This window comes from Fistularia commersonii, chromosome 34 (assembly GCF_037954325.1).
Source record: "Fistularia commersonii isolate RoL2024-O1a breed Wild chromosome 34, RoL_Fcom_v1.0, whole genome shotgun sequence".
Lineage (NCBI taxonomy): Eukaryota > Metazoa > Chordata > Actinopteri > Syngnathiformes > Fistulariidae > Fistularia > Fistularia commersonii.
Genome location: NC_141317.1, coordinates 5,107,656 through 5,132,670, shown reverse-complemented (window position 1 = coordinate 5,132,670; position 25,015 = coordinate 5,107,656). Strand labels below are relative to the sequence as shown.

General features: G+C 46.3%; 3 protein-coding genes across 5 annotated transcripts; 1 reads left to right on the top strand and 2 right to left on the bottom strand.

Moving 5' to 3' along the window:
- Positions 1 to 1,028: 1,028 nt before the first annotated feature.
- On the bottom strand, positions 1,029 to 6,514 carry arf3a (ADP-ribosylation factor 3a). Of its 3 annotated transcripts, none has more exons than XM_086141415.1 (5): positions 6,390 to 6,514; positions 5,013 to 5,195; positions 4,816 to 4,926; positions 3,495 to 3,619; positions 1,029 to 3,393 (listed from the first exon to the last, which is right to left on the bottom strand). In XM_086141415.1, exons 2-5 carry the CDS (start codon positions 5,158 to 5,160, stop codon positions 3,232 to 3,234), a joined length of 546 nt encoding a protein of 181 aa, XP_085997541.1. In that variant the 5' UTR covers positions 5,161 to 5,195; positions 6,390 to 6,514; the 3' UTR covers positions 1,029 to 3,231. The 3 variants fall into 3 exon arrangements, with proteins under 3 accessions (XP_085997541.1, XP_085997543.1, XP_085997542.1); XM_086141417.1 differs by having other exon boundaries at positions 5,013 to 5,181; positions 6,390 to 6,466; XM_086141416.1 differs by having other exon boundaries at positions 5,013 to 5,184; positions 6,390 to 6,434.
- Positions 6,515 to 9,171: 2,657 nt separating this feature from the next.
- wnt10b (wingless-type MMTV integration site family, member 10b) lies at positions 9,172 to 12,076 on the bottom strand. The gene is made up of 4 exons (XM_086141412.1): positions 12,002 to 12,076; positions 11,125 to 11,387; positions 10,516 to 10,967; positions 9,172 to 10,434 (listed from the first exon to the last, which is right to left on the bottom strand). Exons 1-4 carry the CDS (start codon positions 12,064 to 12,066, stop codon positions 9,934 to 9,936), a joined length of 1,281 nt encoding a protein of 426 aa, XP_085997538.1. The 5' UTR covers positions 12,067 to 12,076; the 3' UTR covers positions 9,172 to 9,933.
- A 2,834-nt stretch (positions 12,077 to 14,910) lies between these two features.
- wnt1 (wingless-type MMTV integration site family, member 1) lies at positions 14,911 to 19,726 on the top strand. The gene is made up of 5 exons (XM_086141413.1): positions 14,911 to 15,104; positions 15,372 to 15,487; positions 16,819 to 17,072; positions 17,254 to 17,519; positions 17,597 to 19,726. Exons 2-5 carry the CDS (start codon positions 15,387 to 15,389, stop codon positions 18,086 to 18,088), a joined length of 1,113 nt encoding a protein of 370 aa, XP_085997539.1. The 5' UTR covers positions 14,911 to 15,104; positions 15,372 to 15,386; the 3' UTR covers positions 18,089 to 19,726.
- Positions 19,727 to 25,015: the final 5,289 nt, after the last annotated feature.

Here is a 25,015-nt window from a genome sequence, read left to right as displayed (position 1 = left end):
ACACTGTCCAACTTTTTTAAATCTTTATCAACGTAACTGTATCACAAAAGCTCGGATTTTATACCGCACCTATGCCAACCAGTCAGTCATGAGGTTTTTTTTTTGTGCGTTTTTGTTATGCTTTAGTTTAATCGTCTTAACATGTAAAGCTGAAGAGGGGGGACAGGGAAGAGGACAGACCTCTCTTTTGACTCTAGGATAAATTAAAAAGTAAAAATGTGCCATTTAGAATAATACCGACTACTGGCAACATAAAGTTATCCAGGTTGAACAACAGGTCTGAACAACAAGTCTGAGGGTCCTGAAAAAAGTTCTGTTTCTTTTTCACGAGAAAAGCTGCGAGCACATCCTGACACCTCCAGACGTGGTTATTGTGTCCATACGCACTGGAATCACTGGAGTGGTGAATAATCCAGATTTCACAATGTCGCTCATTGGAACACATTTTTTTGTCTCGGACTTTCTATCATGGAGAAACAGAAATCTGAGCTGCATCTGATTATACTGCTGAGACCACTTTTGCAGACTTATGCAAAAATGCCCATGATGAATGTAGATATTCACACACTCTGACGGTGAGGCAAGTGTTATTACAGTTTCTCAACATTTCCTTGATTATTTGTGAAAGATTTCATCTTAGAGGAGAGGAAGAATTCCTTAAGTTTCAAGAAAGCTCAGTCCGTAAATATTTGGCCTGTTTTTCATGATGCAATTGTGGTTTGATTAGTCATTTAAAATCTATCACGTATCAGTGCAGATACTAATTTGCCTGGTTATCACATGACTATCCAATTATTACATTTTCCTCATTAAAAAAAAAGGAAACACCCATACTTTGTGATCACTGCGAAAATGTGTAATATTTACTGACAAAGTGTGTGTCGTGGTTGTATTGCATCCTCCACTCAGACAAAAATGTGGTTCCTCAAAGGTATATTTCAAACTAAAATTTAAAATATTGTCATTTTTAGTAGATTTAAGAGTGAGTGCCAACAACCGACGATTTAAAAAGAAATGAGACAAAGTGATGTGTATTAAGGTCTTTTTATTTAATTGATTGATTTAGTGCCAGGAATAACTGAATCATTCAACACATGACTAGACTGTCTTTATTTCATTTTTCCCCTCATGATAGTACTCCATCGTATGTGGGGGAAAAGTGCATGAATGGGTGTTTAAGTTGTAAATTATCGCTTGGAATGTTCGCGCATCTTGCTTTTCAAATTTTAAGATTTAAAAAAATGAAAGTGTGCCAATCGTCAGTCACTGAAAGCATTTTGTTATCAATCAACGGCACGTGGCGACCGCATCAGTTTTAAAGACTTAAGTGAGACTTCTGAATGTCTGGCCTTCCTACTTACAAACCTTATATCAAAGAGAAATGAACCACTGGCAATATAAGGCCACAGAAACAAAGTTCACACCAAACAGAACATAGGGGAGAACACGTCACACACACACAAGCTGCTGTCAGTTATACATATCTGCCAACACACTAACCCCGATATCTACAGAAGTATCAACAAAACTTTCAGTTTGACCACAAATACCATGGTACGCTTATTTTCTGTTACATTAACATATATACAGTTGCGCTGACATAGAAAAGCATGCTTTTGCATATTAGAAGGTTGTTCGGTAAACTTTACACTAAATCCAAAACATCAATTGGTACAGCATTGTTCCAACCAGCAGCAGTAATTTCAACTAACAAATATAGTCTGAGAAAACAGGCTATAATTATTGATTTTATTATAGATCTTGTACAGTATTAACATGCCTTATGATGCAGTAGTACTATCACCCTCTCTTTTTTTCTCACTCAAACACTCAAAAAGAGGACAGTAGGATATAGTTAGCAAATTAAGATAAAATAACATCGACTCTTACCTTCAGGTCTAAAACCAATAAATACTCCATCCAAAAGTTAAAAAAAGAGACATTACATTTGTACAACAATAATGCATTTGGAGGTAATTTGTGCTATGGTCAACACAAGAGAGATGTTACGCCAATCAGGTAATGTATAAATTAGGGTGACAAGCAATGAGAATTACTTGAACAAATAGTGCGCAACGGACTTGTAAAATCAAAACATTCAAAATCACATTGGCTCTCTAATATTGCAGATCCCCTTCCTTTGTACACTACCGCACAAAACATCCAATAGCAGCATTGTTTTCAAAGCAACAGAGCTGGTACAGTGCGCCCGCTCTGTCGTCTCCATCAGCTCAGCTATCACACCTCACTTTTGTCGGGGAAACAGTTTTCGTCCATACCAAACCAGGCAAACTGACAAAAAACAAGTTGTTATTTACAGCGGCAGCTTGCAGTCACAGATCTAACGAGCCCACAAGCCAGTACTGGGATATGTCCATGCACAATGGGAAGTAATATAAATTTGTTTACATTAGCATCTTTTTTACACTGGCGGAAGTAGATGCACATTGCAATAAACGGAGAAACAACGTGACGCATTTCGAAAATAAATAAATACAGTTACAGATTAAATCATTTCATGTGACACAAGTATAACCAGTTATGGACTATCCAGCAAGTAAACAGATTTTCTGCAAAAATAAAGAAGTAAATTGATAATAAATATATTTAGATAAAATCTGAAATGAACACAGTATTCAACAAAACACAAACCGCACTGTGAAGTGCATATTTTGGTGGAGCTAAAATATTATTTTGGATAGACAGGTTTACAGTGATTTGTATCTGTATGAATAGAATATATTTTGACAATTTGACAGTATTCTGTGATAGCAAATGTACTTTCATCATAATATCATGACATTCTTTATCATTTACATCAAGTATCGGAGGAAGAGTACCGTTTGGTCATTGGCCACCAAAACTCTAATCAAAGGATCATATAGGTCAAAAGTCATTGAGAATGCAAAGTAGGGGAAATTCATACGCCTTTACAATGACATTATACAAGTACATCCCAATATTTATGTATCCAGTGTATAGTATGTAGACATTTAGTTCGACTTCACAACCGTTGGTTCGTAAATTATTTAAAAAAAGCTCACCGCAGATCCAAATCAATTAATTTAATCAAAATCAGGAAAATAGAGAAAAGTTTGGGGCGGAAAAGCCATTGAGAGAAACCCCCCGGGAGCTTTTTCGGCATTGCCTCTCCACGTAAACACAATGGATCCACAATGAACACTACCTGGAGCTGGCACCCAGGCTCTTCCCCGCTACTGGTCGGACCCTTCACTTTTTGTTCTTCAGCTGATTGGCCAGCCAGTCCAGACCCTCGTACAGCCCGTCCCCGCTGGTGGCACAAGTCGCCTGAATGTACCAGTTGCGATGGCGGAGGGAGTGGAGGCCCAGCTTGTCCGTGATCTCTGCGGCATTCATGGCGTTGGGCAGGTCCTGCACAGAATGGCATTTGGGCAATCGGTTTGTGAGGCCTCGTGGCCAAATGGCAGCAGGTGCAGAAGGACCGAAAAGAAAACAAATCAGGCCGTAGATACCTGTTTGTTTGCAAAGACAAGAAGAACGGCATCCCGCAGCTCGTCCTCCGCCAGCATCCTCATGAGTTCCTCCCGCGCCTCGTTCACCCTCTCACGGTCGTTGCTGTCCACCACGAAGATCAAACCTGCCGAAGTAGGGACGCTATGTCTTGGTAAGGGGATGAACGTACCAAAACCATTGGCTCCAAAAGCCAAATACAATTTCTCACAATTCGCTTACAATATTCAATCATTAGTTAACACACAGGACGACATGTAAGTGTCCCTATGTGATCTACAAGTCTACAAATATCATTAAAGTGTAAAGATATTGTTGGGTCTTACAAACAAGATGTTGTTCGTGGGACAAAAATCATGACAATAAACCTAGAAATGAAAACATGGTAAGAGAGGTATGCAAATGAACTTTCTAAAAGCGTCGGCCACATAACCTCAGGTGCTGGGCGTGCAGCAGGATCAGGAGAGGGGTTACTAATTCCAAAATGACAAATATATCATCCGAGCGCCATTTAGACCTGCTAACCACATCCATCCTGGTTGATCGTGATTGGATGGTTCTAAGAAACGGTGCGAACTGAGATCAGACCATTCTGCACACCAATGTGAGCAGTCTGTGCTAAATTCCTTTAGCTATGTGCAAAACACTGTGTTCCGGGTATTATGAGCTGTTCACACACCAACTAATGTACCAAAAATTTGGACACTTTTCCTGGAGCAAGCTGAGAAAGCAGTCTAATCGGTACTGTTTTGATTCCTCCCTTTTCTCGTTATAATCATCGACCAACCAGGCACGGGAAAGGGACAGCTAACATCACACACTTCGGGCGCTCCGTTCTGGGGTTCTGGTGAAATAAGCATGAGAATTGCCACAGCAGTTCCCTGGCATCCTACCGCTCTCTGCCTTTCTGCAATCAACATAAACAAGTGATAATCCAACCAGATTATCCAATCAAGTTGAGATTCCAATCCTCTAAATGAATGTTAAGATTTGGTCTCCACAATCCACCACAAAAGTAAACACGATACAGATACTCTTTTTCATTTTTGATTGTTTCTTTTTTTTTCCATTATACCCATGTGTCGCCTTTGATAAATACCAGCTATCGGGAGTAAACAACACACAGGGTCTTTGCAAAATGAAAATGTTATGTTCACTTGCAAATAAAGCAGGAAGGCGCGATCCAAGACGGTCACTTGAGATTAGCGTGGAGATTTTAATGACATGCATTTACTGAGAGCAGTTCACTTGTGAACCCCCAATTCAGGATGCATGTTAACTCCTGGTTAGATCATTGTTTGAGGAGCTGCTGGCGGGGCTCACCCTGGGTGTTCTGGAAGTAGTGCCGCCACAGAGGACGGATCTTGTCCTGGCCGCCCACGTCCCACACAGTGAAGCTGATGTTCTTATACTCCACTGTCTCTACATTGAAACCTGGAAAAAAAAGCAAATTAAAATGAAGACAAGGGCTAATTCAATTTTAGATGTTAATCGCAGGCTTTTATTCCTTCCAAACAAACCAATTGTAGGGATGGTGGTGACTATCTCCCCCAGCTTCAGCTTATAGAGGATGGTAGTTTTCCCGGCAGCATCCAGCCCCACCATGAGAATCCTCATCTCCTTTTTCCCAATCAGGCTCTTCAACAGGTTGCCGAAGATGTTGCCCATGATGTCTGCTGGCTCTCACCTCTACTGCAACAGAACTGTTATACACTGTATTGAACAGATCGCGTTCAATACAAGCAGTAAATACAAAGGACGTCTAAAGCACCCTGGGAAAATGTGGGGGCGTCACGGGAACTCTTCAAAAGAAACTGAACATTGCCACCTCATTACCGCTTGGAGCCACCTCAGAATACAGAATAATAAAAGCACCCTCCACACCTCACTCAGCTAACCTGGCTCAAAGAATGTTTTTTTTTTTTTTATACCCTGATAGCTCTCTGGGAAAATCAGCTGCCTTACTGGATGTCGGTTGTGCGGATCAGGTTTCATGTGGCGCACAGTAACCACCTTTTCTTCCGTGCAATCACAACTACACGCATGTAAATGTAATTATTCCATCAATAATACACTGGAAGCCACACACGGCGCAAGCCGTCTGTAACGGCGATGTAACTGCTCCGAGGTGCTTGCATGAAGTTACACAGGGCAACTGCAAAATTTTGGTCACAACAACATCCATTCGCAGAAATCCTCGTTTTATGACTGCAAATGATGCTGTCTGACTGGTTATATTACAAGAAAAAAAAAAAGCTAGGACTGCTAGCAGTGCTTGTTCCAAATGAAGAGGTCAGAACTCGGTGGGGATGGATTCATTTTTTTTTTTTTTTGGTAATGAAAAGTATGTGATAGTGGGTTAATTTCAGGGGGCTGTTGCACTCTTAACATAATAACAAATCAAAATGTGCCCTGAAACACTTCCTGTTGGAACTGCAAACTGCACCCCTGCTGTTGCTAGGCTAGCTAGCACACTGTAACCCCAGACCTGGGGGTCCCTAATAAATTGAGCAGCCGGAGTACATCTGTCATAATGCGAGGGGGAAGAGGACTGATGCTGCAGTGCGAGCAGGCAGTGCATTTGAATGCGACACGTTTGTCATTCTAACGGATAAGGGAAACGACTCGAACGGACGTCTCTGGTAACGATATTAGCTAACGTATCGTATTAAGAGTAATATGTATAAAATCCCCGGGGTCAATTTGTTTGCTGTAATCCCCACGCACAAGTCACGACTAGCACACAAGTCGGCCCGATGTCGTCGATAAACCCCCATTCATTTTCCGGTTAGCGTCGAATGCGTCAAAACGACGATATGTCCGCCCCGGGTCTGTCTTCCGCGCTGGATTTTACATCTTTGCGCATTTTCGCCATTTGCATCTCAAGTCACACTTACCCGTCAACGGCAGGCAAGACAGGCGGGCTACCAGCTGGATACAGGCGAAGGACTGTGGATGATAGTCTCGCGATAAGCTACGGCTGTGGCACCGGCAAGTCTCGCGATAGTCGGCGCTGTCAGAGAACACATCCTCGATGACTTGTGAAAAGCAGAGAGCTGGAGGGCGATTCAAAACGTGGAAAATACCTGCATTGAATATAAAACGACCAGGGACATTGCAGTTTTTCTCACGTTTTTTATTTTTTATTTTTTTTTATGAACAGCTGTCAGTGACACACAACATATATATATACACATATATGTATATATATATATATATATATTTGGATGCATACATGAAATGTGGTTTGCGCTCCATCGCTGGCAAGACAACCGACCACTAAATGTAACAGAATACACAGGCGATTAAGTTTGAATAATTAAAAAGGGATCTCAATGAATAATTAAGTGGTGGGTTTGTAACGGGATGCCGGGCGATTCGTCTTTGTCGCGGCGCTCTTTGTGTCAGATGATCAGGTGACAGGTGAGTCCTGTCAGTACACGGAGAGAATCAGCTTTGAACGCACCATTTCTCTACCATAGGTCTCTATTGTTCCTGTCATTTTTATAGGTAAAATCACATGTTGGCGTTATTTCGGGTGCAATCATGTCATCGCGTTTTCTTAAAGGTTTTAACCGTCCAAAAAGAAAAGCCACGGCGATTTAACGACACACCCGTAATCAAGGCCGGAGCCATAGGTAAGAAGCCAGTGAGTCAAATCGGCCTCTCACTTGTGTGTTCGCCAGTGGTCCGCTGATAGATGTGTTTATCAATTCGGTGGTGAAGGCAGAGGAATAAAGAGGGGAACAGATGTTTGCAGCTGCACACCAGATTACGGGGTGGAGTGGATGGCGGGGGAGCCTGCCGAGGCTGTGCGAGCGGAGAGTTTTGGAAAAGGGTTACAGGGGGGTTACAGCGGGCTCGGGCGGAGGCAGGAGAGGTGGGGTGGGGAGTTACGACTTAAAGGAACCTTTCCTCTGAAGTGATTGCCAACGTGCACCCCAGCAAACACAATCACAAGTCTGGTTGGTTCTGCTAGCTGAACTAATGAGGGCCTGCATGTCGAGGGCAGGATCTTTGATGTTCTGGGTAGCTGGCTCCTTGTGTTTTCTCTCCCGCTCTCCTTCTCTGCCTGTCCCACATCAAAAATGAAAGGGGAGTTGAGAAGCAGATGTTTTTAGGCATGTATTTAAACAGAGAACACTTTATTTATCCCCCTTCTCCGTACCCTGTTTGTCCTTTTCCCGCTGCATCTGTGCCGCGCGTACGGCGAGGAGCTATCCCCCCTATCTCCGTCAAATCACCTCGCGTTACACGTATAATCATGATGTCAATCAGCGCGGGTAACTTTTATCTCTCCCGACTTCCTACTCTCTGCCTGCCTCTCTTTAATTTCGGCCCGGTCTGGTTGTCATTATTCGAGGGGCAGTCAATGTGTTGCTGTGCATGTGTCTGTGTCTGCGGCAATGAGGGGGAGATTGGGAAAGAGCGAGGAGAGAAAGCAATCCGAGGCTGTCCACCAACCTCTGTCTCACACATGGGAGAAACAGTGACAGGAAATTCCCTTTTGCAGCCGCTCCAGGGTGAAATGATACAGGAATGGAGAAATGCAAACCAGAAATCCAGTCCCTTATCATTCCATACCAGTCCCTGTCTCCTTTATTCACTTGCTAAATACCAAACAGACAGACCGCTTGATTCAGCCACTGGCACTGCCATTCCTCAGGAGTCAAGAGATATTTACCTAAGTCCATACAAACAAGACTTAACTGGCATGAAATCCTGTGGCAGAAGAGGTTTTCCCAGCAGACTGAACACGGAGACAGTTTGGATCATCTGAGATATCTAGGAATGCTGCAACCATAAATCCGGTCAGGTGTTGACATTAACGTTTTGCTGAATCTGCAGCGCAACTGAATTGAGAGTGCAAATCACTTAGGTCACCAGCAGTTCAGTCTGACAGTTAATGCGTGCATCGGCGTGCATGTTTTTCATTCTGCATTATTACCCGTATTTCTGCATTTAAATGTCTTTTGTACATAAATGCGAGCACATGTTTGTATTTGTGGTGTCTGTCTCCCAGGTAACAGGGACACAGCATCCAAGCGGCACGTATCTGAGTGAGTCCCTTCTTTGGCTATGAACTCTGGACAGATGATCCCTTCAGATGCACAGCAAAGAAGATATAATCGCCTCCGCTCCGCTTTTCTCGATGCATCTCTCCAGTAATAAAAGTCGTACTTTAAGGAAACATTATCCCGAGGCCATTAAAAGACCTTCTCCCAGGATGAAGTGGCTATAAAAACTGGCCCTCGCCTCCGGAGTGTGTCGTGCGTAGAGCTGACCCCTACTTCTACGCGGTTGCAGAAACACAGAGTCAAACGCGCGCCCACCCTTTATCACCGAGGCTCAAATAAGTCCGTCAGACCGACGAACTGGACGACGACAACGGGCACCTCCAGTGTGACTTCGTGAGAAAGCGACACACACTTAAGAGTTTGAACTAGCGGAGTACTTTTGTCGTTATATCGGTATGAATTAATGAGACGTTGTCGATAGATATCACGAAGAAATTATTTTTGCTAAAGTGGATTTGAAGGGGTGTTTTTTTTTTTTTTTCACGGGAGAACAAAAAAATGATGGGATTTTAACTGATGTTGTATGCATCTTCCTATTATAAAGAACTGATTTGTACGAGCTTATAAAAGTCAATTTATTTCTGTCAAACTTTTTGGGGCGAAAAGCTTTCAATCAAACACTAAGTGGAAATGTTGTGACAAAAATCATTTTTTCTGCACATTCTAAGTCACAGATGCAAAATATACAAATGGTGTAAATCATTTCCAGATCATTAATAGAGCCCAGTAATGTCAAATAAATTGCACTGTTTTTGTTAAACAGCATCCACTACCACAATTATGTCATTGACTAAAAACAGGAAAAAAAAACAGGCTCAAACACAATATAATATTAATAGAAATAAATTTACAAATATACACGTATGTGTTAAAATACATATTTACTATACAATGCGATGAGTCACTGTGTTGGCATTTAAATAAAAACCCGCCGCCACTGTTGCTCGTTTCTGTTTTGCGGGATAGAAAAGACGTGTGTGTGGGTGTGTGTGTGTGTGTGTGTGTGTGTGTGTGTGTGTGCGCAAGCGCGCGTAGAAGCTGCTTTCATGGCTGAGAAGACAGCATCCAAACAGTCCATGGCAAGAAAAATGACATGAGTCACCTCTTCAATCTCTGACTTGGCATTTTGTGAACAACAGCGTCTACAAAGAGAAAATAGATCCCAGATGATGGAGAGGAAGGAAGGGGGGGGGTAAACAGATTCTCTGGGAGAATTATACGAGCAGCAAAATAAACTCTTGAACTACAGCAGTGGGCAAGGGGACAGGCTCGCCATCTTGAGGATGCATCCTGGATGCATGAAGGCAGCTGGCACAGACGGAGCGGGCACGGCGGGGGCGGTGGGGTTGGGGTCGGGGTGAGCTCACTTGCACACATTGACCCACTCTGTGACACAACACTCCTCGCACAGCACGTAGCAGCACCAGTGAAATCTGCAATTGCAACGTTCACTGCGCGTCTGTTTCAAGATGTTGTGTCCGCGGCCGCAGCACAGCGAGCCGCAGCTGTCGGTGCTGTAGCTGGTTTTGTTGCAGATGCGTCCCTGCGTTCCGGGAGAGTCCGCGAAGACGTCGCGCTCGCAAAAGTCGGGAGACTTTTCAAAGTACACCAACTCTCGGGACACGCTTCGGCGACGGCCTCCGTTGAGTCCGCTCGGGTTTCCCGCCGCGCTGTTGCCCGTTCGCGGGTTGAAAACCCCGTTGTTCTTGTTCTGGGAGTTGACCAGGATTGCCGACAGGAACTTTTCCTTGAGCAGAGAACCCACGAGTCGGAATTCCGGCGAAACGTGCCAGCAAGTCTTAAACTGGCAGCTCCCCGATGTGCCGTGACATTTGCACTTTCTTTTCATGTTGTCGGCCACTATCTGCGTGGGAGAAAGTTACACAACGTAAGTCAATGAGCGATGAGCCTCGAGAACAACGCCCGCCCCGAACGGGTGCCTCACCTGTCGTCCGACGCGGTTGTTGTGTATCTTCATGCGCGCGTGGATGTCTCTCGGAGACCCGCGGGAGTCGAGCCAGTCCCGGGAGAAACGGTCGCCGAATCGGACGTCGTGACTGCACCCCCCCCACTCCCACGTCTCCTGTATAGAGCTCATATCCTCAGGGAAAGGTTTGAGCAGGGCCGAAGGGTGAGCGGCGCGCAGGTTGGCGGGCAGGTCGCCGCGGTGACCGTTCAACTCCGAGGGCAACGACTGCGTCATGCCGATGCTGACCCCGCCCTTCTGCAGGGTCTGCAGCTGCAGCTGGGTGAGCTTCAGCCGGATCTTGTCATCGTCCTGGCGACGCTTGGCCTCGCAGCCACACCCCCGCAGCTTGCCCATGCTGCAGGCCGAGGCCACAGAATGAGCCACACCCGCCGCCAGCAAGGCCAGGGAGAAGGCGCTCTCGCGAAAACCTGGGCGAAGCAAACGCACACTGTAACAGATGGGAAATGACAAACAATGGGATTCCGACCCTCGTGCCGCACCGAGCGGCCTCTGTTGTCGCGTCGGCACCTTTGTTCGGCCAAAACCGCCGGGCGTGTTTTTTGACAGCTCGATTCGGGCCCTCACCCCGGTTGAGGATGGTGTTGTGGTGTGGCAGCTTGCCAAGGCCCTCCAGGGAGGAGCAGTTCCATCGCTGGTCTCGGAGCTGATGCTGGCATTCGTGGATGGCCACCTGGATGCCCTGAAGAGCAGAGGCTGTCACATCGGGGCTGCGCACACAGAGCCGCATCTGACGCTTACTGAGGCCTGCCAACCTCAGGCAGACTGAGTTAGGGGTTAACACTGGATCTCCTGCCACCTTCAGGCTAAGAATATCATTACACTGCACCCTGCAGAGGGAGAGAGAGGGAAAGAGAGAAATGCAGGGATAGCAGGGTTCCGTGTGTGTGTGTGTGTGTGTGTGTGTGTGTGTGTGTGTGTGTGTGTGTGTGTGTGTGTGTGTGTTTGGGGAGCGTGGGTCATTAGAGCTTGTCAGGAGTTCATTAGTCAAATGCACAGCCGTATATGGCAGATGTTAGAAAGAGTTAAAACAAAACAAAAAAAGCACGGAAAAGAAAAAGATTTAAGAAAGATGTGGCGTCAATTATGAGTCAATATTTACATTTTCCCCTAAATTACAATCAGGAAAATTCCACAAAAAAAAAAAACAAAACAAAACTGAATAATAGAGTTCCTACCAGTGACAGTTAAAGGATGACCCGAGAAAGAAGAGGGGAACTTAATAATAAAGCAGTGCTGGAATTTTAATGAATATCTTAAAATCAAGGAAAGCAAGTTCAGACTCACTGAAACAAGTGAATTCATAAATAGAGAAAAAAAAAAACTCATTTTCATTTAAATTTACAAGTTCACTGATTTGACCATTTGACAATCAGATTCGGGGAGAATATTTGGGTTGCCAAACTTTTGGCGCGTAAACAAGAAACCGCCCGGACGCACTTACGTGAACGCAGGTGACAGAAGCGCCACGGCCAGAATCAGGAGTCGCTCCAAACGCGGCGGCTCCATGTCGTCGAGGGTCTTCCGCGGCGTGACATTAAAAAAAACAAAACAAGCAAACAAAAAAACAAGTGGCAAAGACGAGTCCGGGGGGAATTTCGCGGACGCGACGGAGAAAATAATCGATACGCACCGCCGAACGGCCGAGAGGAGCGAAGACGGGGGGAAAAAGAAGCCAAGAGAGTAAACGGGGGGAAGGAGGAGGGGGATGGAGGGATGGAGGGGTGAGAGAAAGAGGGGAGGGGATGGGATGCCTCTACAGGCGACTCTTTGCAAAAATATTGACCGGTGTGAAGTGGGATCACCAGTTGATCGATTTTTTTTTATTATTATTATCGGGTATCCGTGTGTCAGGAGCCGGAATCCGTCTTTTTTTACGCGCAGGCGAAGATTTCTCAACGCCCTTTTCAGACAATTTTTTTTAATTATGTTTTTAAATTTATTTTCCAAGTGAAATTAGACGAAGGAGTGTATTTTGGGAATTTATTTATCATCTGGATTGGAGATGAATGAAGGAGAAGAGCAGAAGAGGGTATGGATAAGAGTTTTTTGTCATGGAGGGGTAAGGTGTTTGTGATGATAGATGGGGGCAAGTGTGTGTGTGTTTGTGTGTGTGTGTGTGTGTGTGTGTTTGTGTGTGTGTGTGTGTGTGTGTGCAGGGGGGTGCCGGGTCCACTGTACGACAGGGAGGCAGCAGCAGGCAAGCGGCTCCGCTAACAGACCCTCCAACAATACTGGATTCAGTCATGTGGTCCCCCTTCCTCCCACCTCCGCCAAGAACCGCTGCGCCTTATTGTTCGCAACATCTTCCTTTTGTTTTTGTGTTTTTTTCTCTCTTCATTTCATTGCACATTTCTTTTTTTTTTTTGAGTGATAAAACACTGAAAGTGATGGAGATTGTTGCGCCTGCGTGATCGTCGCACCCGGTTCATCCTTTTAGGTTACTAGAGAGACGCATCTCTGCGCCCGTTCCAACTTCCTGGTTATAAATAATAATAAAATAAGAAAGTCAAAGGTCAATAATGTGGCTGCGAACATCCAGCGATTAAAAAAAGTGGTTTTGTGGATTGGACTCGAACAATAACGCTCGCAATTACACACACACACACTCACAAACACACATCCAATAGAAGTTTGAGTTACTTTCATAAAATTAAGTTAAAACAACCCCCCCTTCCTCCTCCTCCATGGAACACGGTTCGCATAGTGACACCAATTCATCTAATCTCCCTCCATCCCCTAAGCTGCGGCAATGAAAAGTGCATTAGCATTCTGCCTCGGCGTGTATATCTAAGTGGCTTAAAAAAAAGTGATTTGAAGTTGATTTGTATATAAAAGCCCCCATCCCTCCATCCCACCATCCCACCCCACACCCCCTTTATCCGGATTGAAGCTAATCTGCTCGGTGTCGCATGACTGCTCCAGGAAACCCGTTTGAGCACCCTCATATAAGGCCGGTGCGTAAACGTCGGCTGGCTGTCATTAAAGCTTTTTTTTTTTTTTTTTTACAAATGCCCACTTCCTTTTACTGTCATCGGACGGAGTGAAGGGTGGAGAGAGGTGGAGACAGACAGAGAGATACAGGGAGAGAGGGAGGAGGGGGGGGATTACTCCATGCACAAACTGCGACTAATATGGAACATGCAAATGAAGCAGATAAATGTCACATTATAAGAGAAAAAAAAAAGGTGATATGGAAGGAAATATAGTCCGGGGGTGCATTTAATCCGGAATAGTCTGGGTTAGATGGAGACGCCGCAAAAGTGACTCAAACTGTGATTACACATGTGCAACGAGGGAGGTCTGCAGGCCAGATGTTTGGAAGGGTCCTTATTCCTTCTCGACCCCCTCCAACACCCACCACCCCTCTTCCCGGTCCATCATACATCAAACTTCTGTTTGGAAACTGTTCATCTTCTCCAGAGTTTCATAAAAAAAAATTAAACATCACTGAGCATGTGGCTGCTGAAAAGCTGGTTGAGAAAAAAAAAAAAAAAGTTGTGTTTTTTTTTTCTACCCAAGTTGCGTGTTTTACGGTCTCTGGCTATAAAAGTGGTGTTAATAGTTTTGTTTATTGCCGTGAATTAAGAAAACAATCTAAATAAAGAAAATGCGTACCAAAAGCAAACAAAAAAAACAACCAAGTCAAAGCCATGAATGGAATCTACATTTTAAAAAATTAAATACAATAAAGAGGAAACGAATGCACAGAAATGTCATTAGTCACTAAAACATTTTTTTTAAAGAAAAGAGGAGGAGATGCGGTTTGGGAGTAGGCTAATCCAACCACCCGGGTTTAAAAAAAAAAGTCCAGTTTTAGATCGCTCATATATCCTCTGTGAGTGTATTACACCGTAACAGCAGTCCCGGAGCGGCGGCGAGGCACCGAACCGGGCGCGCCCACTGCATCTGCACCGGGCGGGGTGGGGTGGGGGTGGGGGGGTGGTGGTGGAGGGGGCGGGGAGCACCGGATGCGCACGGCCCGTGGGAAAAAAAAAGGAAAAAAAAAAAAAGAAAAAATAAACCTGCATAACGCTCTTGCAGGGAGGGTGGGTGGGGGGATTTCGCAAGTAATATGCGCGACGCCGTGGATTGCCCACGTTTTTTTTTTCTTCCACTCCTCTTCCACCCTCTCTCTCTCTCTCTCTCTCTCTCTCTCTCTCGCACAGTTGTTTCCTTATTCATTGTGCGCCCTATGAAGAGCATTAACTATCCCTCCCTCCAATCCTATTGAAAAAGGGGGGTTGGGTGGGTGGAGGGGGGGACCGAGGAGAAGAAAAAAAAAACAGAAGGAGATGTGAGCAGCAAATCCCTTTTTTATTCCCCTCCGTAGCGCTCAATAAGAGGAGAATGTATTGCCTATCAGTCACCGAGGGGATCAGGTCTGCGGGACGGTCCCACGCGTTCAGTGCGCCGTGCGCAGCATCACTCGGACGCGCGGAGTGAAGACGCATCCCCGCACGGAGCCCCCCGCGCATCACTCAACAACCTGTCGGTACCCGGAGGGTCAACCGAGGATTCCCCCCGAGCACCCCGAGTCAGAACCGGTGAGTTTTTCCTTCTTTAAAAAAAAAAAAATGTGACGACGTGTCGTTAAAAACAAAATTCAAACAAACAAACAAACAAAAAAAAAAGACAAATCTGCAGAATCACCGCGTATTGGGTGGATTGTTTACTTCCAATGGGGTGCGTGGGTGTGGGGTGTAGGGTGCACGATTCCTCTGTGAATTGTTGGAATTTAAACAAGAAAAAAAACAATTAAAGAGATGTGATTTTTTTTTGTACCTACCCAATCCCGCACCCCCCCACGCAAGGCCCACGGAGGCGCGATGCGGAGCCTGGCGCTGCTGCTGGGGGTGAAAGCCGCCTGCATCCTGCTGGTGTCTTCGCTCTCCGGCACCGGGGCGGTCAACAACAGCGGCCGGTGGTGGTGAGTCGGCCAGATGCACTGACCATTCATTCATTCATTCATTCATTCATTCTACCCAAACGGAGTTTATTTTAATTATTATTTTTATTATTTTTATCGGGCTTCCACACTCCCCGTCCCACCCGCTCCCGATGATGTGTTAGTTTTGGCACCGCTCGCAATTCTCTCAAACGCACAACCGCAGGGCGCCTGTGGGATTCAGAGGTCGTTTCTAAGCCGTAATAAATCGCTATATCGCGTTATTTCTTTATTATAATGCGCCCCTTTTTCTTCAGATTATTTTTTATTATTATTACAATAAACCAATCAAATGTAATTACAGTTTTTAGTATTTATTTTTCGTAGAGATTGTATGTGCGCTCTCTCTCTCGCTCTCTCTCTCTCTCTCTCTCTCTCTCTCTTTCTCAGTTCTGTCATCTCAGTGCCAATGTGTGGCTTTTCTGTCCGCTATTAATTTCAACCAAATACGGATTTAATTCGTGGGAGCTCATCCCAGGGTCGTGTGGATTCAAGAGCGCGCAGTGTTTTGTTTTCTTTTTTCCCCCTTTTTTATATTTCACTGAAAAAACTAAATGGAATCTAGACCCCCTCCTCTCAATTTCTAAAATAAATTGAAAAAATACATAATAAAAACAATGAGGAGTTCATAAGATGGCCCAATATTTAGATTGATTTTCATTAAAAGCATCCAGGGAAAATGGAAACATGAATATCCCCCAGGCTTTCGTAAACCCCCCGGATGATAAGACACAGCTTTACAGAATGCAAGAACAAAACATGTTTGGAAAAAAATATATATAAAAGAGGGAAAGTACGTGTCTGCATCCAATGTGCTGCAAATGCAGCTTGGAACTACATGGAATCCTGATGGCAAAAGCCAGATCTTGTGATTCCTGCCAAAACTGGAATAGCACAGGTGAGCTTTTGCAACTCATCTCTTATGCTTATTAGGACAGTTGAGCATTCATACTGTTGAGAAAAAAAAAAAGAAAAAAAAACTATCTCTCAAAGTGGATAAAGAGTGGCTGTCACTGAATAAATTCAATGTTGTGTTTAAATAGGAAGCAATTTACATTTGGGTCAGTGATCAGATGGCCTAAGGAGTAAATGCATCTCGTGTAGAGGTTTATGCTCAAGTTACCTGTAAAGATTATACAGCTTTGTATCTTTGTATACAGCTCTTCATTTTGGCACACGTCACTTCTTGTGATTTTCATTCACAATGAAAGCAGCGTGCGGTAACATCATCGTCGAGGGTATCGGAGGCGGCGACACGCAGACACCACCAGCGCCGCTCACCCTTGATTTCTCTTGTCCGTGTCCTGTGCCAGGGGTATTGTCAATGTGGCCTCCTCCTCCAACCTTCTCACCAATTCCAAGAATGTGCAGTTGGTCTTGGACCCGAGCCTGGCTCTACTGAGCCGTCGCCAGCGTCGGCTGATTCGGCAGAATCCTGGCATCTTGCACGCCATTGCTGCGGGTCTACACACAGCTATAAAGGAGTGCAAGTGGCAGTTCCGCAACCGCCGCTGGAACTGCCCGACCACCCACAGCCCAGCAATATTTGGCAAAATAGTCAACCGTGGTGAGCCTTTCTTGTCTTTCTCTCCGGGCAGAATTTGAGCAATGTTGGACGAGATGTAATGGAATCTCCTGCACACGTTTTAGAGACTTTAACTGATGTTTTCGCATTCAGGACGGATGAAAAAAATGCAACTAAACGAAAAAGCCGGATGGAGTTCTCACGGGCGGTTGTTTCCCCTCAGGTTGCAGAGAGACGGCGTTTTTGTTCGCCATCACCAGCGCGGGGGTGACCCACGCCGTGGCTCGCTCCTGCTCCGAGGGTGCGATCGAGTCGTGCACGTGCGATTACCGCCGACGAGGTCCCGGGGGGCCGGACTGGCACTGGGGGGGCTGCAGCGACAACGTAGACTTCGGCAGGATGTTCAGCAGGGAGTTCGTGGACTCGAGCGAGAGGGGCAGGGATCTGCGCTACCTCACCAACGTGCACAACAACGAGGCGGGCCGGATGGTGAGGATCACGCGGTCGGATCTGCTGATTTAAAAACCCCGCGATTGTCTGGCTTACCTTCCTCTGCTCTGTTGCAGACCGTATCCACGGAGATGCGTCAGGAGTGCAAATGTCACGGCATGTCGGGCTCCTGCACCGTACGTACCTGCTGGATGCGCCTCCCGAACTTCCGCACCGTGGGAGACTTTCTCAAGGACCGCTTCGACGGCGCGTCCAGAGTTGTTTACGCCAACAAGGGCAGCAACCGCGCCTCCCACAGAGCCGACCCCCGTCACCTGGAACCCGAAAACCCGGCTCACAAACCCCCTTCCGCCATGGACCTGGTCTATTTTGAGAAATCCCCGAACTTCTGTTCGTACAACGGCAAAACCGGCACGCTGGGAACTTCCGGGAGAACGTGCAACAGCTCTTCCCCGGGCTTGGACGGATGCGAGCTGCTCTGCTGCGGACGGGGGTTTAAAACCCGGGCCGAGAGCGTGACCGAACGATGCCACTGCACGTTCCACTGGTGCTGCCACGTCAGCTGCCTGAATTGCACCAGCACTCGAACGTTGCACCAGTGTCTATGATAATCGATCGGACAGAGTGCTTAGGCTTACGGGACGAACGGGGAGAGCGTCTGGCCTGTATCGTTAACCGGCCGGGAAAGACACAAGTACACAGGTGGCTCAGACATTAAAATAAAAGCTAGAAAAGCTTCAAGGCGGGTAAACTGATACAGGGATTTTTTTTTTATATATAAAAAAACATTTCAATCGGTTGTTTCTTTTTTTCCTCTAACACAGTGGGAAATGGACAAAAGCACAAATATATGAACAGGGTATTGAGGGAGCCAGTGTGTTTGCGCCTCGCCTATATTGCTCAACAGCATTAGGAGGGTATCTAAACTTTACAACCGTCCAGCTCATCAAATGTTTACACTGTGGATTAAAAGAAACAGAGGACAAAATTATTTGGTAGTGAATCAACTGTTGTACTCAGGAACGACTTAGCTTTCTTCTTCCCCACTGAGCGCAGAAACCGGACACAATGTTGCATAGATGTTCCTGCGGCCGGGGAACCACAAACATGTTCTCCCATGATCCGGTGAAAAACCTCCAACAAGAGGGAACTTGTTTAAAAATCACTGCTTTGTTGTCTTTTGGTGAAATTTGGCTTCGCTCACTCGAAACTGCGTGAAGATTATCTCCTAACTTGTGTACTCGGGTCCTTGGTTTGAGCCCAGCTACTTAAAAATTTCCTTACCGCTCCCACCCTTTTTATTTAGATTTCTCCCGGAGCTGAATGCACCTCAGCCCCTTTGCCACTTTGAGTTACCACAACATGGCGCAGATGTTGAGAACCACCCTGACCGGCGCCGGCCAAGCAAAATAACAATGTGTCGATCAAATCTCGCCGGGGGGAAAAATAATCTGAATGTACTTTCCATGCGTCCGATATCGCGGCGAGACGCGTTCGGCCGAATGTGGGACGTAAACTAAAAGAGAGTAAATGAACAACAGAGAAACGGCCGGAAGAATCTCACGATAACCCACGTGGATTCTTGGACGAACGGCGAAAAAAGGACACGCGAAATTTGTCAATACTTATGTGTAGCAGTAAACTGGCCCAGGATTTCAGCGGGAAAATACTGTACCACACCACGGCAGGCTGTTTCGAGGTAGTTTGCTGATATTAAACGTGTTATTTTGCGGCCTCCGAGTAAGAGATCAGGCTACAAATCAGCTAAGATGACCAAAACGCTGTAAATATGACAAAAAAAATAGAATATATTTATACTGAGGTCCTTTCTAAGTATGCCGAACGATGTGTGTGCCTGTAGCCGGTCGGTGAATACGCTACAATTAATGTCAAGTCACGGAGACGATTTGTGTACTTTGGTGTAATGTAGCTGACACAGAACTCTTACAAGAAACAGAACAGTGTCACTTCCTCGCTTGTTTCCTGTAAATTACTTGTGTTTGGTCATGCACTGAATATTTTACCTTTTTTTTTTGTAAGTGTAAATATAAAATATTTATTGCCGAGGATTTTTATACTTTTATATAGATATGTAAGAGAAGATGTGTCGCTGATTTTTTTTGTTTTTTTTTTTGTTTAGAGAATAAAAACAATTTAGGTTCCAGTTGGCTTTGTATTGTACAATAGAGCAATAAAGTCTATATTTTCCAATTAAAGTTAGTCCTCTGAATATGTCCGAGGATGCGATTATGTGTCTTTCTGTGTTTGAGATAGTTTTGACAGCCAACCAAGTGAACATATAAGCTTGTCCCTGGGTGTCCTTTTCTTAATCCTATTATCAGCAACAAAGCTCGCTGCTCACAAAACATCCCTGCATCTGTCCACAACAGAGATGGCCCCGGCTAATCCAGCCCAATACCTCAGTTCATACAGTATAGGATCTGTAGCTGCGTTCATTGTTTTTATTCCTGCCTTTCACTTCGAGAAGCAATGTGAAACTAGAGAAAGAAAAACCCGGAGTCTCCCCCAACCCCTGGCGACCTCCTTAACCGCAGGAGTTTGGAAAGCTTTCCACCTTCTCTTGCCCGCTGCTGCCCCGAAGCGGCCGGGGTCGCCCCGATGGAGCCGGACTCGGGGCGCACCCCGGGCCACCGGCCGGAAACTCGAGCGACGCCGCGTGATGACGGCGTCGATTCGGGCGTCGACGTTGCCGAAACGAGGCGAAAACGAAATGCGCATCGCGGTTTTTGAAAAATGTGAATGTCTCGATTTAACGCCGGCGAGAGGATACCCTTAAACAAACAGGGCGGCAGTTAATCAAGGTAACTACAAGATGGGAGTCAAAATGAGGTCAATGACTCAATAGGAACCGGAGGGAAAATTCGATCGTTGAATGAGGGTCCCGTCTAACCGCGGACCGAGTGGCTGATCCCGCCGCGAAAAGGGTTTAGCGTGCTGAGGGGCCAGAGGTCGGCGGACCGAGATGATACAAAGCTCCGCTGAAAATCACCCGAAATCGGTGATTCGCGCAAAGAGCCGGGCGGAAAGAGCGAAAGCGGCGGACGGCTTTCAAAAAGGAGAGGGAAGGCAAAGTTCAAATCCCAGGCGTGAGAGTGAGGTGGGAGAGTTGGTGAGGCGAGCGAGCGGAGGGGGTGATGCCTGTGGGAGTGCTGAGGAGTCAGTGGTAATTAGCTCAATTAGTGACAAAGGCAGTGTAATAAATACCGACTTAGTGTCTGGGTCCCTGCTGGTCTCTCCCTGCGCAGCCTGCGATGTGGCCCTAGCCTGATGGACAATTCATTAAACTGACAAAATACCCCACCGTCCAGGCGTGACGCAGCGAGTTAGCACCCTACAGGCCCGGCTCATTGTTCTAATTGTCTGGGCTGGAGTCACTTTGTGGCTGCCTCCTTCTTCACCCACCCCGCCTTCACCCTCACCCTTCAGAAAAACCATGGAGTTAATGCCCCTACCTTACTCTGTAAGTAGGTGATCGGCAGGTTGGAAAAAAAAAAAGCAGTAAGAGTTCCTCGGGGTGGGGCAGCTGGTGGGGGAGGCAGTGGGATTAGCGAATGGAGGTTGCCTGGGAGTGCTGGGAGCTCCGCCGATCGGAATGTAGGAGAGATGAGTCCAGAAGCTCGGATGCAGGACAAAGCGCGAGTTAATAAGGAAAGATTGAAGGGGCTGGCGACAATGGGCCGCCACCCGAGTCGAGATGAAATTGCTTCCGAGGATTATTGGGAGAGGGTGTGAGCGTTGTAGGCTTTTTTTGTGTGTGTGTGTGTGTGTGTGTGTGTGTGTGCGAGTGTGTGTTTGGTCGAGCATTTGTGCGCTTGTGCTTTAGTGTGTGTACAGGGGCAGGGGGAGCGCTGGATTGATGGCTGCCCCTCCGGTTGGGGAGCAGGGGACCAGAGGAGGCTAACCGGCTGTTCCCACAGTCTGCTCTGCCGCAGCCACCTTTGACACACGGGGCTGCCAGGCGGCAAGCAGGCAGCCGTGGTGAGAAGGGCGCAAACAAAAACAAACGCTTCCCGCACACAAAAAGTCACTGTCATTGGAAGGCCATGGGAGGAGTGCGGGCTGGACGTGAGGATGCGAGCGGGCGAAAAAAAAAAAAAAAAAAAAAAAAAGGAAGAGGAGCAGGAAAGAATAGCAGACAGGATACAAAAAGAAACGCGAAAAAAAAAAATGGCACAAAAATGTAAATGGTAGCCCTGTTAGTTTTGGGTTCTCTCCTAAATGCTGATTGGATTGCAGAGCTTTAACTCCAGTGGCAACATGATAATAGCCCTATCAGGTCAAAAGTAATAGATCACTTTGTGCGATGCAGAGACTTGACAATAAGAAATACAGCCCGTGCCCCCTTTTCTTTCTAAGTAAATGAGTTAAGCTCCGGCAATTACAATAAAGCCGAATGAAATATGAGTAGAAAGAAGGCACAGCAGCTTCATATTAAAATTCCTCCTAAATTATGGAAAAATGTTTGCCCATTGGGTGGAGTGGGCTCTAATTTGAAGGGCGTATGATAAAGAATTTAGAATTTGGTTTGAGTCACCGCACTGAATGATAGGCTGCTCACACTGGATGTGATGGACAATGTGGCGTGGCTCGGATCCGGCGCATAATGCCGATTTGATTTCTGCGCAGCTCCGGTATTTCGTAGTAATTCTAGCATTCGATTACGGCCCGAATTCCAATTAATTAGGGTTATTGTTATGACGGGAACACCCGTACGCTTCTCGTCTCGTCCTCCGAAGCATTTTTCCGGTGCCGTCAAATGACCACAGGGCTATTATGTAATGAGGCGCGCGTCCCCCGGCCCCGTCGGGGGACGTCTTACGAAAACAACCGTCACGAGTAAACCCTCGCCTAAAGACGCGGAGGACCGCCGATTAATAGCGATCATTCCGGCGGGCCGAATGTACTCGCGTCTCTGACAAAAACAAAAAAAAAACAAAAAAAACGAGGAGCGCGAGCGCACACTGAAGCCGCTGTGTGTGGGTGTTTGGATGGCAGCTGGGAGGCAGACACGGTCCAGGAGAATCGTCCCCTAGCAACTGACCTTTTCGGCAGATGGCAGTTCCAGGGTAACAGCCACCCAGCATCACAATGGCCGTGGCCTCCTAACATCTCCATCACTTCATCATCTACTGACCTGCCACAACCCATCAGAGAGGAAGGAGGGAAGGTTACACTCGTCCGACTGAATACACCCTCGAACGTCCCGTCTTTTTTTTTTTTTTTTTTTTTTTTTTTCTCCCCGCATTCCACAAGCAACCCATCTGATCCAGGGATCCAGGGTTGTGCAGCGGGGAAGTCGAAGGGATGAGAGGAGGATTGATTTAGGAGAGGCTCGGTGGACGCTCAGTACTGTCTGCAATCCTCCAGACAATCTCAAACCACAGTTTTCCGTTGTTGGGTTTTCTGCACATAGTGAATCAGAGCGGGAATGCGGACAGACCACTCAGCCATGCTGAGCAATCAATGCGATGTCTGTGGTCAGGCTCTGTGCCCCTGTGGAGCAAGATAGAGACCGAGTCCTGCCGTGAAGGTGGGAGGGTAAAAAAATGAAAAAAAAAAAAGGAGAAAAAAGCGTCTTTTATTTGTTTGCGCGTAATGGTGTGTTTACATGTGATATTCCGGTAGCGTGACATATTTCCGGGGACTTGACCTCTCCGGCCGGCCGGCTCACGAGTCCGTCGGCAACGGTGAATCACCGTTTTTTTCCGCGCGGCACGCAAATTTGGTGACAATCGTCCAAACAACTCCCACAGTCGCACATCTGTTTACGGTTAACCTCGTAAAAGCGGATCGGTGACAGCAAACGGATAAAGTGACAGCGCGATTAAGTGTTTTTAGGTGGGCAAGTGTGCAACCGTGGGGACTTTGAAACCGCCGTGTGCGCGCCGGTTGAGGTCACATGCTAGCAATCACCGTAAATCTTGCCGTAAACAAAGCTGTAATGACAGGGAGGGACTTCGGGTCAGGACAATCACAGTTGAATATATTTACAGACATCTGACAATGTATGGAGCGCGGGCAATATTTCAGCCCTGAGTCCGCATGAAATACGAGCTCATACTGCGGTAGAATTCATGTGACGCTGCATAAGTCCGTGCATCATTTCACCTGTCAGCGAGGATGAAACCGGCATTTATTCAAATTAAACACGCTCGTCGGCTATAAATTGCAGCAGTGTGTGTCTGGCGATATCGAACGTTAACGCTTTGTGAAAAAGGCTTTTAAACGGATGATGTTTTTCTACGGAACCATTGTCTCCTTCGCCTGGATGTGAGATCATTCGCGCTTTCCAGCGAAACATGATCCGGCGAAGCAAATTGTAATCACAGCATCTCAACCAATAAAGATGATTTTGATGGTTTTATTTGCAGTTGACCTATCGTGACATTACCAGGCCGCAACATGCCATCTTTGAGTCAAATAAACAGCACTTACAATTTTCTAAAGGCATGGGATCATTATCTCTAATCTGGTAAATACTGGTGCTGGAAACAAAAGGAGAAATGCTCAGTTTTTGGTTTTAATTACAAGCTGTGTTTTACAGCAACAGTGGGCGAGGGCTCAGCACTGACACAGCAGTAGAGGAATGTTTATTTGCTGCAGTTTAGGAGCTGAGTGGCTTGCAAGAACGATGACACATTCCTGTGTCACCGGTTCACAGGCACACTATCGCATCCAAACACTGGCGCCCCGTTTGTCGGTTCGCACCAACACGAGGCATAAAAAAAAACAACCAAAAAAAAAAAACAACCCCCCCTCCGCCCCGGACCGACTCTCGTCCGCTAAATGTGGCACTTCTGGAATCCGTAAGCATGCCACAAGAGCATGCCCGTTCAGTGACACACAGTGTGACATGACTTTCCGGACCTAATACTTCCCCCGTGTGTAACGCCGTGTGTGTTGCGATTGTGTAACAGCGACTTGAGGATGAATTATTGATGCCTCGCTTCAGCAATACGGGGATCCCTGCCCACAAAGATCCAAAAAGGGGTTGGATGTCTGCGAGGGCTGAGTGCAAGCACCTCTCCGTCTTTCCTCTGCAGCTCTATCCATTATCCCCGGCATCTGGCAGCCAAAGCCTGTAAAGAAGACATTTCATTTGGCAATTGTTTTTAAAGGCAGTGACAGAGGGGACAGCCAACCGCAGGAGCCACACATCATCCACTTGAATCTATATGGATACCGAGAACCCCTAGAAGACCATTCCAGTCTCCTTTTTTTTCGCTTTCTGTGGAAAGCGCACGCATTTATTAGTGTCACATTATGCTCAATAATATTCCCACCCATCCTCGTGTCTTTGCGATATACTCGCTGAAGGGCTAATCGCTTCCAGAGATGGATAGAAAGGACCAGCAAAAAAACAACCAAACTCTCCCGGCAGAGCTTTAATGAACTTCAATCGCTGCAAATTTCCTTTTCGGCCTGTAAATATACGTCGTGCGAGTTCAATACGTGCGTTCGATTCAGAAACCGCCAGCTTGTTTAGGCGCGTCAGATGAGTTCGTTTTACAAGT